Source organism: Pristiophorus japonicus, chromosome X, assembly GCF_044704955.1.
Source record: "Pristiophorus japonicus isolate sPriJap1 chromosome X, sPriJap1.hap1, whole genome shotgun sequence".
NCBI lineage: Eukaryota > Metazoa > Chordata > Chondrichthyes > Pristiophoridae > Pristiophorus > Pristiophorus japonicus.
This window is the reverse complement of record NC_092010.1, coordinates 20,631,681-20,644,338: the sequence shown is the minus strand read 5'-3', so window position 1 is coordinate 20,644,338 and position 12,658 is coordinate 20,631,681. Positions and strand designations below refer to the sequence as shown.

General features: G+C 46.2%; 1 protein-coding gene across 1 annotated transcript in view; it reads left to right on the top strand.

Annotated features, from left to right (window-relative positions):
* Window positions 1–12,658, top strand: part of slc26a10 (solute carrier family 26 member 10) — a 129,324-nt gene that overhangs the window by 96,323 nt on the left and 20,343 nt on the right. Inside the window, exons 12-14 of the mRNA XM_070869296.1 lie at window positions 2,360–2,429; window positions 3,996–4,175; window positions 6,789–6,843. Coding sequence (XP_070725397.1) covers window positions 2,360–2,429; window positions 3,996–4,175; window positions 6,789–6,843 — 305 coding nt within the window. The remainder of the gene's footprint in view (window positions 1–2,359; window positions 2,430–3,995; window positions 4,176–6,788; window positions 6,844–12,658) is intronic.

Genomic DNA, 12,658 nt, shown 5'->3' with positions numbered 1-12,658 from the left:
CCGGTCGCCTGTCACTTTAATTCTCCACTCCCACTCTGACCTTTCCGTCCTCGGACTCCTACACTGCTCCAACAAAGCTCAACGCAAGCTCAAGGAACAGCATCTCATTTTTCGTTTAGGCACTTTACAGCCTTCTGGACTCAACATCGAGTTCAACAATTTCAGACATTACTTTCTGCCTCAGTGTATTCCCACGGCAACTGTTGATGATTCTCCATTTACACCTCCTCTAGACCCGTCTTTTGTTTCTTTACTTGCCCCATTACCATCTCCTTTTGCCTCGCACCATCATCCCTTTTGTCTCTCTAATCTCTCCTGCCTTCCAACCGATCACCGACCTTCCCTTTGGTTCTTTCCTCCCCTCCCTCTTACCCTGCCCCTACACTTGCTGAAAATCTGTTACATCGTGAACATTTTGCCAGTTCTGACGAGAGGTCATCGACCTGAAATGTTAACTCTGTTTCTCTCTCCGCAGATGCTGCCTGACCCGCTGAGTATTTCCAACATTTTCTGTTTCAGTATTAATGACTGAACATAAGAATATAAGAAATAGCAGCAGGAGAAGGCTATTTGGCCCCTCGAGCCTGCTCCGCCATTCAATAAGATCATGGCTGATCTGATCCTGGACTCAGCTCCACTTCCCTGCCTGCTCCCCATAACCCTTTACTCTCTTATCATTCAAAAATCTGTTATCGCCACCTTAAATATATTCAATGACCCAGTCTACACAGCTCTCTGGGGCAGAGAATTCCACAGATTTACAACCCTCTGAGAGAAGAAATTTCTTATTATCTCAGTTTTAAATGGGCGGCCCCTTATTCTAAGATTATGTCCTCTAGTTTTAGTTTCCCCTATGAGTGGAAACATCCTCTCTGCATCCACCTTGTCGAGACCTCTCATTATCTTATATGTTTCAATAAGATCACCTCTCATTCTTCTGAACTCCAATGAGTATCGGCTCAACCTACTCAACCTTTCCTCATAAGTCAACCCCCTCATCTCCGGAATCAACCTAGTGAACCTTCTCTGAACAGCCTCCAATGCAAGTATATCCTTCCTTAAATACGAGACCAAAACTGTACGCAGTACTCTAGGTGTGGCCTCACCAATACCCTGCACAGTTTTAGCAGGACTTCTCTGCTTTTATACTCTATCCCCCTTGCAATAAAGGCCAACATTCCATTTGCCTTCCTGATTACTTGCTGTACCTGCATACTCACTTTTTGTGTTTCATGTACAAGGCCCCCAGGTCCCTCTGTACTGCAGCACTTTGCAATTTTTCTCCAATTAAATTATAATTTGCTTTTCTATTTTTTCTGCCAAATTAGATAACTTCACATTTTCCCACATTATACTCCAGCTGCCAAATTGTTGCCCACTCACTTAGCCTGTCTATATCCCTTTGCAGATTTTTTGTGTCCTCCTCACAATTTGCTTTCCCACCCATCTTTGTATCATCAACAAACTTGGTTACATTACACTCGGTCCCTTCATCCAAGTCACTAATATAGATTGTAAATAGTTGAGGACCCAGCACCGATCCCTACTGCACCCCACTAGTCACTGTTTGCCAACCGGAAAATGACCCATTTATCCCGACTCTCTGTTTTCTGTTAGTTAGCCAATCCTCTATCCATATTACCTCCAACCCTGTGAACTTTTATCTTGTGCAGTAACCTTTTATGTGGCACCTTATTGAATACCTTCTGGAAATCCAAATACACCACATCCACTGGTTCCCCCTTATCCACCCTGCTCGTTACATCCTCAAAAACTTCCAGCAAATTTGTCAAATATGATTTCCCTTTCATAAAACCATGCTGACTCTGCTTGATTGAATTATGCTTTTCCAAATGTCCTGCTACTGCTTCCTTAATAATGGACTCCAACATTTTCCCGACGACAGATGTTAGGCTAACTGGTCTATAGTTTCCTGCTTTTTGTCTGCCTCCTTTTTTAAATAGGGGTGTTACATTTGCGGTTTTCTAATCCGCTGGCACCGCCCCAGAATCCAGGGAATTTTGGTAGATTACAACCAATGCATCCACTATCTCTGCAGCCACTTCTTTTAAGACCCTAGGATGTAAGCCATCAGGTCCCGGGAACTTGTCTGCCTTTAGTCCCATTATTTTACCAATACTTCTTCTTTAGTGATAGTGATTGTATTAAGTTCCTCCCTCCCTATGGCCCCTTGATTATCCACTATTGGAATGTTTTTAGTGTCTTCTACCGTGAAGACCGATACAAAATATTTGTTCAACATCTCTGCTTTGGTGAAGATGAACAGCAGGGGGCGCTATCGGTGAAGGTTACCAGCATGGAAGCATCCACTGATTCCCTTTCATTCTTGACTTTACAGAGCTGGCTGTTCTGTGCTGGGTCGAGCCTCGAACACAGAGATTTACAGACCCGTGGAGAAGAACAGTATGGTAAGTTACAGGCGCGCCAAGGCCCTACGGTGTCCCTTGCTGAGTGCCAGGGCTAAGGCAGGCAGGCCGGCAAGATTAAGCAGTGCCTGCGGTGATGGGAGACAGTACAAGTAAATCACAGGTGATGGCGCAGTTCCATTCCTCCCACAGGCTTTGCTATGATGATAATAATGTTTAAACAGTAGAAATGTTCTTTTTGTTGCCTTCTCCATATGCTCTCCTGTCCTGAATTGCCTCATACTGGGCTACAGTTTCATGGGTGCCGGATAGTCCTCTGGTACCTCATCAAAGTGCCCATTTTTCACATATGATCCTGAAGAGTGAGTCACACCAGGCAATTCGACCACGGAGGGCATTACAACGGAGCCCAAACCTGGTCGCATCTGACATGCATGCACATACGTGTGCACATAACACACACCTGTGCGCGCACACGCACTTACAAACAGAACAATGTTTCAAGCGCGTTGCTTTTGTATTGTAACGTGAATTAACAAAACAAAAGTATGTGATGGGTGAAAGGGCAGCTCGCCAGGATTGAGTCTGTTGCGATCGTTTGGGTCGGTGTAAGCGGTGCACGAGAGGGGTGGGGCGCCAGTCCGTGCCCGCGCTTCCCACGGTCAGCTTCTCAGACTGATCAGAAGCCCCCACCACCCCTCCATAGCCCAGGGGCACTGCGGCAAGGTGTGACATCTTTAGCACAGGCCTGGCTCAGATCAGCACTGACCTGGCGCTTTCCTGATCTGTACAGCTCAGTATCACTGCGGCGACGGGGGTGGGGGAGAGGTGAAGCTGGACATGGCCACTGACGCAAAACAGGCAGGCTCGCAAATGCTGACCATTTTCTCATCCTCGTTTTCAAATCCCTCCATGGCCTCGCCCCTCCCTATCTCTGTAACCTCCTGCAGCCCCGCAGAGATCTCTGCGCTCCTCTAATTCTGGCCTCTTGTTCATCCCCGATTTCCATCACTCTACCATTGGCGGCCTAGGCGTCAAGCTCTGGAATTACCTCCAGAAACTTCTCTGCCCTTCCCCCTGTTTCTCCTCCTCTAAGACTCTCCTTGAAACTTTTGACCAAGCTTTTGCAATGTGTCAGCTGTGACTCAGTGGGTAGTGCACTCACCTTTGAGTCAGAAGGTTGTGGGTTCAAGTTCCTTTCCAGTGACAAGAGCACAAAATCCAGGTTGACACTCCAGTGCAGTGCTGAGGGAGTGCCGTGCTGTCTTTTGGATGAGATGTTAAACCAAGGCCGCGTCTGCTCTCTCAGGTGGATGTAACAGATCCCATGGCACTAGTTTGAGGAAAAGCAGGGGAGTTCTCCCCGGTGTCCTGGGCCAATATTTTTCCCTCAATCAACATAACAAAAAAACAGATTGTCTGGTCATTATCACATCGCTGTTTATGGGAGCTTGCTGTGTGCAAGTTGGCTGCTGTGTTTCCTACATTACAACAGTGACCTCACTCAAAAGTACTTCATTGGCTGTAAAGCGCTTTGAGACATCTGGTGGTCGTGAAAGGCGCTATAGAAATGCAAGTCTTTCTTTTTTCTCTTTCATTCCATTCCAGTGCCATGAAATTCCAGGTCTGAAGATATTAGCTTACAACGCTCCCATTTACTACGGAAACAAAAACTTCTTCCGGGATGCCATGACCAAATTAATTGGACTGACTCAAGACAAGATCAAAAAGAGGGAAAAGGCAAAGAGAGCATTGGAGAGCATCAACAAGATGGCCGTCACCACCATCGTATGTCTGCCTACGTTTCCTTACTTGTCTGTGTGTACGTGTTATTTGAGTGTGTGTTTCTGAATATATCATTTGTGTGGGCGTGTGTGTTTGTGTACATGTTATTTGTGTATGTATGTTTGTTTGTGAGTTATGCGTGTGTGTGTGGTTAAGCAACGTCTCGATTTCAAAATTCTGATCCTTATTTTCAAACCCCTCCCTATCTCTGTAATCTCCTCCAGCCCCACAACCCCCCCGAGATGTCTGCGCTTCTTTAATTCTGCCCTCTTGAGCACCCCTGATTATAATCGCTCAACCATCGGTGGCCGTGCCTTCTGTTGTCTAGGCCCCAAGCTCTGGAACTCCCTCCCTAAACTTCACCGCCTCTCCACCTCTCTCTCCTCCTTTAAGACGCTCCTTAAAACCTACCCCTTTGACCAAGCTTTTGGAAACCTGCTCTAATTTTTCCTTGTGTGGCTCGGTGTCAAATTTTTTTGTCTTATAATACTTCTTTGAAAGGCCTTGGGATGTTTTATTACATTAAAAGCGCTATATAAATGTAAGTTGTTGTTGTGTGTGCTTGTGAACATATTATTTGTGTGTACATGTTTATCAATGTGCCAGTTTATTTTTAATTTATATATCATATAAATTTATTAATTTATCATACGGAATGCTTGTCTTTATTAGCCGAGGCATAGAATACAAGAACAGGGAGGTTATGCTTGAATTGTATAAAACACTAGATAGGCCACAGCTTGGAGTACTGCGTGCAGTTCTGGTCACCGCATTACAGGAAGGCCATGATTGCACTGGAGAGGATACAGAGGAGATTTACTCGGATGCTGCCTGGAATGGAGAATCTTAGCTATGAGGACAGATTGGATAAAAAGGGCTTATTTCCATTGGTGGAGGGGTCAATTACGAGGGTGCATAGTCTTAATGTGGTTGGTTGAAGGTCTAGAGGTGATTTGAGGGGAAGCTTCTTCACGCAGAGGGTTGTGGGGGTCTAGAACTCACTGCCTGGAAGGGTGGTGGATGCAGAAATCCTCACCACATTTAAAAGGTGCTTGGATGGGCACTTGAAGAGCCGTAACCTACAGGGTTATGGACCTAGAGCTGGTAAGTGGGATTAGACTGGATAACCTCTTGTTGGCTGGCGCAGATACGCACTGCAGGGAATCGAATACAGCCAGGGTGATCTCCTGGACTAGTTTCGATCGCCTGGATGGGTCGGAGAGGAATTTTCCCAGTTTTTTTCCCCAATTGGCCGGGGTTTTGATCTGGTTTTTGCCTCTCCCAGGAGATCACATGGCTCCGGTTGGGGTGGAGTATAGAATGTTTCAGTGTAAGGGGTGTCACAGTTGTGTGAGGCGGACTGGTTGGGCTGGGTGCTCTTTACCTTTCCGTCATTGTTCATGTAACCTTCAGGGCTGCTGACCAAGGGCCGTGCGGCTCTTTGTCTGCCGCCGCGGACATGATCGGCCGAAATGGCCTCCTTCTACGCTGTAGATTTCCATATTTCTTTGTTTCTGTGTTAGCTGTGGCTCAGTGGGCAGCACTCTCGCCTCTGAGTCAGAAGGTTGTGGGTTCAAGTCCCACTCCAGCGACTTGAGCCCATAATCCAGGCTGACACTCCCAGTGCAGTGCTGAGGGAGGGCTGCACTGTCGGAGGTGCCGTCTTTCGGGTGAGACGTTAAACCGAGGCCCCGTCTGCTCTCTCAGGTGGACGTAAAAGATCCCATGGGCACTATTTCGAAGAAGAGCAGGGGAGTTATCCCTGGTGTCCTGGTCAATATTTATTCCTCAATCAATATCACAAAAATAGATGATCTGGTCATTATCGCATTGCTGCTTGCAGTGGGCCTGACAAGGACAGCCATTGGCCCGGTCAAAACCCTCCCTGATGGCCCAGTGGCCGGCTGCATAGTTTGCAGAAGGGGAAGGACGTTGTGACACGTCATCCGCCCCGCGTCACTCCGCTACTGTCCCACGGAGGCGAATTCCGTCTCCAGTACCGTCCCGCAGATTCTTTTGATTCAAAGCCTCCAATTTCGGGTCATTTAGCCGCCCATCTCGCCGGGCGTTAAATTTTCATTTAAAAAAAGAAAGACTTGCATTTCTATAGCGCCTTTCACGACCTCCGGACGTCTCAAAGCGCTTTACAGCCAATGAAGTACTTTTGGGGTGTAGTCACTGTTGTAATGTAGGAAACGCGGCAGCCAATTTGCGCACAGCAAGCTCCCACGCTCAGCAATGTGATAATGACCAGATAATCTGTTTTGGTGATGTTGGTTGAGGGATAAATATTGTCCAGGACACCGGGGAGAACTCCCCTGCTCTTCTAAATAGTGCCGTGGGATCTTTTACATCCACCTGAGAGGGCAGACGGGGCCTCGGTTTAACGTCTCATCCAAAAGACGGCACCTCCGACAGTGCGGCGCTCCCTCAGCACTGGAGTGTCAGCCTGGATTTTTGTGTTGAAGTTCATGGAGTGGGACTTGAACCCATAACCTTCTACCACAGAGGTGGGAGTGCTGCTCACTGAGCCACGGCCCGAGACAGAGTTCTAGCGCTGTGCTGGAGAAACTGTATAACATTTCTAGATATAATTTAATTATTTTTTTATTGTAGGAAAATGGACTCAGCCATTCTACCTACTCGCCACACAAAGACACATCACCCGCAGGTACTAATGTGACAAGAGAAATTTTGCATTGGAAATTTTGCATTGCTTAATTATTTTGGAATTTGCAAATTAGTTTATCTTTTAAGTTTTCAGTTGATGGTCCTTTTCGGCACCTGTAGTCTTAGCCAAGCCTCAATGAAACCCCACCTGTAATAAATAAAAGTTAGTTTTAACCAGAGCTCGCTGACATTTAAGAGAGCCAAAAATAGAATGAGAAAGTGACAGTCAGAAAGAGACAGAGAGTCAGAGCCAGAGAGCGAGAGCGAGAGAGAGAGAGAGAGAGAGAGACAGAGACACAGAGAGAAACAGAGACAGAGAGATATAGACGGTCAGAGAGACAGACAGGCAGACAGAGAGAGAGAAAGACATACAGAGAGAGAGAGACAGAGAGAGAGAGAGCGACAGAGAGAGAGAGTCACACAGAGAGAAAGAGACAGAGAGAGACAGACAGATAGACAGTCGGGATAAATGGGTCCTTTTCAGAATGGCAGGCAGTGACTAGTGGAGTGTCGCAGGGCTCAGTGCTGGGACCCCAGCTCTTTACACTATACATCAATGATTTAGATGAAGGAATTGAGTGTAATATCTCCAAGTTTGCAGATGACACTAAACTGGGTGGCGGTGTGAGCTGTGAGGGGGACGCTAAGAAGCTGCAGGGTGACTTGGACAGGTTAGGTGAGTGGGCAAATGCATGGCAGATGCAGTATAATGTGGATAAATGTGAGGTTATCCACTTTGGGGCGAAAACGCGAAGACAGAATATTATCTGAATGGCGGCAGATTAGGAAAAGGGGAGGTGCAACGAGACCTGGGTGTCATGGTTCATCAGTCATTGAAAGTTGGCATGCAGGTACAGCAGGCGGTGAAGAAGGCAAATGGTATGTTGGCCTTCATAGCTAGGGGATTTGAGTATAGGAGCAGGAAGGTCTTACTGCAGTTGTACAGGGCCTTGGTGAGGCCTCACCTGGAATATTGTGTTCAGTTTTGGTCTCCTAATCTGAGGAAGGACGCTCTTGCTATTGAGGGAGTGCAGCGAAGGTTCACCAGACTGATTCCCAGGATGGCTGGACTGACATATGAGGAGAGACTGGATCAACTGGGCCTTTATACATTGGAGTTTAGAAGGATGAGAGGGGATCTCATAGAAACATATAAGATTCTGACGGGACGGGACAGCTTAGATGCGGGAAGAATGTTCCCGATGTTGGGGAAGTCCAGAACCAGGGGACACAGTCTTAGGATAAGGGGTAGGCCATTTAGGACTGAGATGAGGAGAAACTTCTTCACTCAGAGAGTTGTTAACCTGTGGAATTCCCTGCCGCAGAGAGTTGTTGATGCCAGTTCATTGGATATATTCAAGAGGGAGTTAGATATGGCCCTTACGGCTAAGGGGATCAAGGGGTATGGAGAGAAAGCAGGAAAGGGGTACTGAGGGAATGATCAGCCATGATCTTATTGACTGGTGGTGCAGACTCGAAGGGCCGAATGGCCTACTCCTGCACCTATTTTCTATGTTTCAATGACAGAGACAGACAGACAGGCAGAGAGAGACAAACAGACAGAGTCAGACAGAGTCAGACAGACACATACAGAGACAGACACAGACACATACAGAGACAGAGAGAGAGACAGAGAGAGAGAGAGACACAGAGACATACAGAGAGAGAGACACAGAGAGAGAGACACAGAGACATACAGAGAGAGAGAGAGACAGAGAGAGACAGTCAGAGAGAGAGATCTCCTCGTAAAAGATCCTCTCGGAATGAGTGATCACAGTATGGTTGAATTTGTAATACAGATTGAGGGTGAGGAAGTAGTGTCTCAAACGAGCATACTATGCTTAAACAAAGGGGACTACAGTGGGATGAGGGCAGAGTTGGCTAAAGTAGACTGGGAACACAGACTAAATGGTGGCACAATTGAGGAATAGTGGAGGACTTTTAAGGACTTTTGTGCTCAACAAAAATATATTCCAGTGAAAAAGAAGGGCGATAAGAGAAGGGATAACCGGCCGTGGATAACCAAGGAAATAAAGGAGAGTATCAAATTAAAAACCAATGCGTATAAGGTGGCCAAGGTTAGTGGGAAACTAGAAGATTGGGAAAATTTTAAACGACAGCAAAGAATGACTAAGAAAGCAATAAAGAAAGGAAAGATAGATTGCGAAAGTAAACTTGCGCAAAACATAAAAACAGATAGTAAAAGCTTTTACCGATATATAAAATGGAAAAGAGTGACTAAAGTAAATGTTGGTCCCTTAGAAGATGAGAAGGGGGATTTAATAATGGGAAATGTAGAAATGGCTGAGACCTTAAACAATTATTTTGCTTCGGTCTTCACAGTGGAAGACACAAAAACCATGCCAAAAATTGCTGATTACGGGAATGTGGGAAGGAAGGACCTTGAGACAATCACTATCACTCGGGGGGTAGTGCTGGACAGGCTAATGGGACTCAAGGTAGACAAGTCTCCTGGTCCTGATGAAATGCATCCCAGGGTATTAAAAGAGATGGCGGAAGTTATAGCAGATGCATTCGTTAGAATCTACCAAAATTCTCTGGACTCTGGGGAGGTACCAGCGGATTGGAAAGCAGCTAATGTAACGCCTCTGTTTAAAAAAGGGGGCAGTCAAAAGGCAGGTAACTATAGGCCGGTAAGTTTAACATCTGTAGTGGGGAAAATGCTTGAAGCTATCATTAAGGAAGAAATAGCGGGACATCTAGATAGGAATAGTGCAATCAAGCAGACGCAGCATGGATTCATGAAGGGAAAATCATGTGTAACTAATTTACTGGAATTCTTCGAGGATATAACGAGCATGGTGGATAGAGGTGTACCGATGGGTGTGGTGTATTTAGATTTTCAAAAGGCATTCGATAAGGTGCCACACAAAAGGTTACTGCAGAAGATAAAGGTACGCAGAGTCAGAGGAAATGTATTAGCATGGATAGAGAATTGGCTGGCGAACAGAAAGCAGAGAGTCGGGATAAATGGGTCCTTTTCAGGTTGGAAATCGGTGGTTAGTGGTGTGCCACAGGGATCGGTGCTGGGACCACAACTGTTTACAATATACATAGATGACCTGGAAGAGGGGACAGAGTGTAGTGTAACAAAATTTGCAGATGGCACAAAGATTAGTGGGAAAGCGGGTTGTGTAGAGGACACAGAGAGACTGCAAAGAGATTTAGATAGGTTAAGCGAATGGGCAAAGGTTTGGCAGATGGAATACAATGTCGGAAAATGTGAGGTCATCCACCTTGGGAAAAAAAACAGTAAAAGGGAATATTATTTGAATGGGGAGAAATTACAACATGCTGTAGTGCAGAGGGACCTGGGGGTCCTTGTGCATGAATCCCAAAAAGTTAGTTTGCAGGTGCAGCAGGTAATCAGGAAGGCGAATGGAATGTTTGCCTTCATTGCGAGAGGGATGGAGTACAAAAGCAGAGAGGTCCTGCTGCAACTGTACAGGGTATTGGTGAGGCCGCACCTGGAGTACTACGTGCAGTTTTGGTCACCTTACTTAAGGAAGGATATACTAGCTTTGGAGGGGGTACAGAGACGATTCACTCGGCTGATTCCGGAGATGAGGGGGTTACCTTATGATGATAGATTGAGTAGACTGGGTCTTTACTCGTTGGAGTTCAGAAGGATGAGGGGTGATCTGAAAGAAACATTTAAAATAATGAAAGGGATCGACAAGATAGAGGCAGAGAGGTTGTTTCCACTGGTCGGGGAGACTAGAACTAGGGGGCACAGCCTCAAAATACGGGGGAGCCAATTTAAAACCGAGTTGAGAAGATTTCTTCTCCCAGAGGGTTGTGAATCTGTGGAATTCTCTGCCCAAGGAAGCAGTTGAGGCTAGCTCATTGAATGTATTCAAATCACAGATAGATAGATTTTTAACCAATAAGGGAATTAAGGGTTATGGGGAGCGGGCGGGTAAGTGGAGCTGAGTCCACGGCCAGATCAGCCATGATCTTGTTGAGTGGCGGAGCAGGCTCAAGGGGCTAGATGGCCTACTCCTGTTCCTAATTCTTATGCTCTTATGTTCTTATGTTCTTGAGACAGACAGAGAGACAGAGAGAGAGAGACAGACAGAGAGAGAGGCAGAGAGAGACACAGCGAGAGAGAGACAGGGGGAGAGAGATAGGGACAGAGAGGGAGACAGACAGAGAGAGAGAGATACAGAGACGCAGAGAGAAAGAGAGACAGAAAGAGACAGACAGAGACAGACAGACAGGCAGAGAGAGAGAGAGACACAGAGAGAGAGAGCGAGAGAGACAGACAGACAGACAGACAGACACAGACAGAGAGAGAGATAGAGTGAGAGAGAGACAAAGAGAGTCACAGAGAAAGAGACAGAGACACAGAGACAGAGAGAGACAGACAGACAGAGAGACACAGAGAGACACAGAGACACAGAGAGAGAGAGAGAGAGGGAGAGAAACAGAGAGAGGCAGAGAGAGAGAGAGACATACAGAGACAGAGAGAGAGAGAGACAGAGAGAGAGACAGAGAGAGAAAGAGAGAGAGACAGAGAGAGAGAGAGAGACAGAGAGAGAAAGAGAGACAGAGAGAGAGAGAGACAGAGAGAAAGAGAGACAGAGAGAGAAAGAGAGACAGAGAGAGAGAGAGACAGAGAGAGAAAGAGAGACAGACAGAGAGAGAGACAGAGAGAGAAATGCTTGCAGGGTTTTTGGCCAATCTCTGGGATCAAGCCCACATACCCCTGGGGCTTTAATTGTTTTGACCTCTGTCAGCCTGTCTGGGACTTCCATTTCATTTGTAATAAAGTCACTGATTATATTTGGGACATCTTTCTGTGGAAAGGGCAGGTTGCTCATGTCTTGCCTTGTGAATATTTGGAGGAAGTATTTATTCAGAATAGTGACTAGTTTGTGCTCATCCTTGGTTTCAAGCACATTTGCATCGTTCTTGCTTTCAGGCTCTTCTCTGACTTGCTGTTGGGGTACAAAATGTTTTACTGTGATCTTTAGCTTCAGCTATCAGCCACTTTCCAGGTCTCTCTTTGCCTCTGTGATCAGCTTTTTAATGGGACAAAAATTGCGGTTGGAAGCTTCCTTTGGACGAACGCCTCTGACCCGAAAAAAATCTAGGCAAGTACCTGGTGGTCACGGAGAAACTTACGATTCCAGTTGGAGGCGTTCATTCGCTGCGCAGCGCACGGGGAGATAGATGTCCTTCACGTACGTACATGCTGGAGTCACGTGAACCTGGACCACCAATCACTATCTATATTATTGATAATAAGGACACCCTCAAAGCCTCTCTGATAAAGTGCAACATCCCCACCGACACCTGGGAGTCCCTGGCCAAAGACCGCCCTAAGTGGAGGAAGTGCATCCGGGAGGGCGCTGAGCACCTCGAGTCTCATCGCCGAGAGCGTGCAGAAATCAAGTGCAGGCAGCGGAAGGAGCGTGCGGCAAACCAGTCCCACCCACCCCTTCCCTCAACCACTATCTGTCCCACCTGTGACAGGGACTGTGGTTCCCATATTGGACTGTTCAGCCACCTAAGGACTCACGTTTAGAGTGGAAGCAAGTCTTCCTCGATTCCAAGGGACTGCCTATAATGATGATGATTAATGGAAATCCGTTTGTATGAGCTCCCATCACTATCAAATAGAATAACCCCTTAAAACAAGAAAAACAACACAATAAATAAAAAAAAACACCTCACATATTTAAAACTAATTGAAATTAAATGTAATTAAATGTTTTAGAAAAATAAACTTACCTTAATGGACAGCGATTTTAATATAAAAATGAATGATTAAATTAAATGTTTCTATGTTT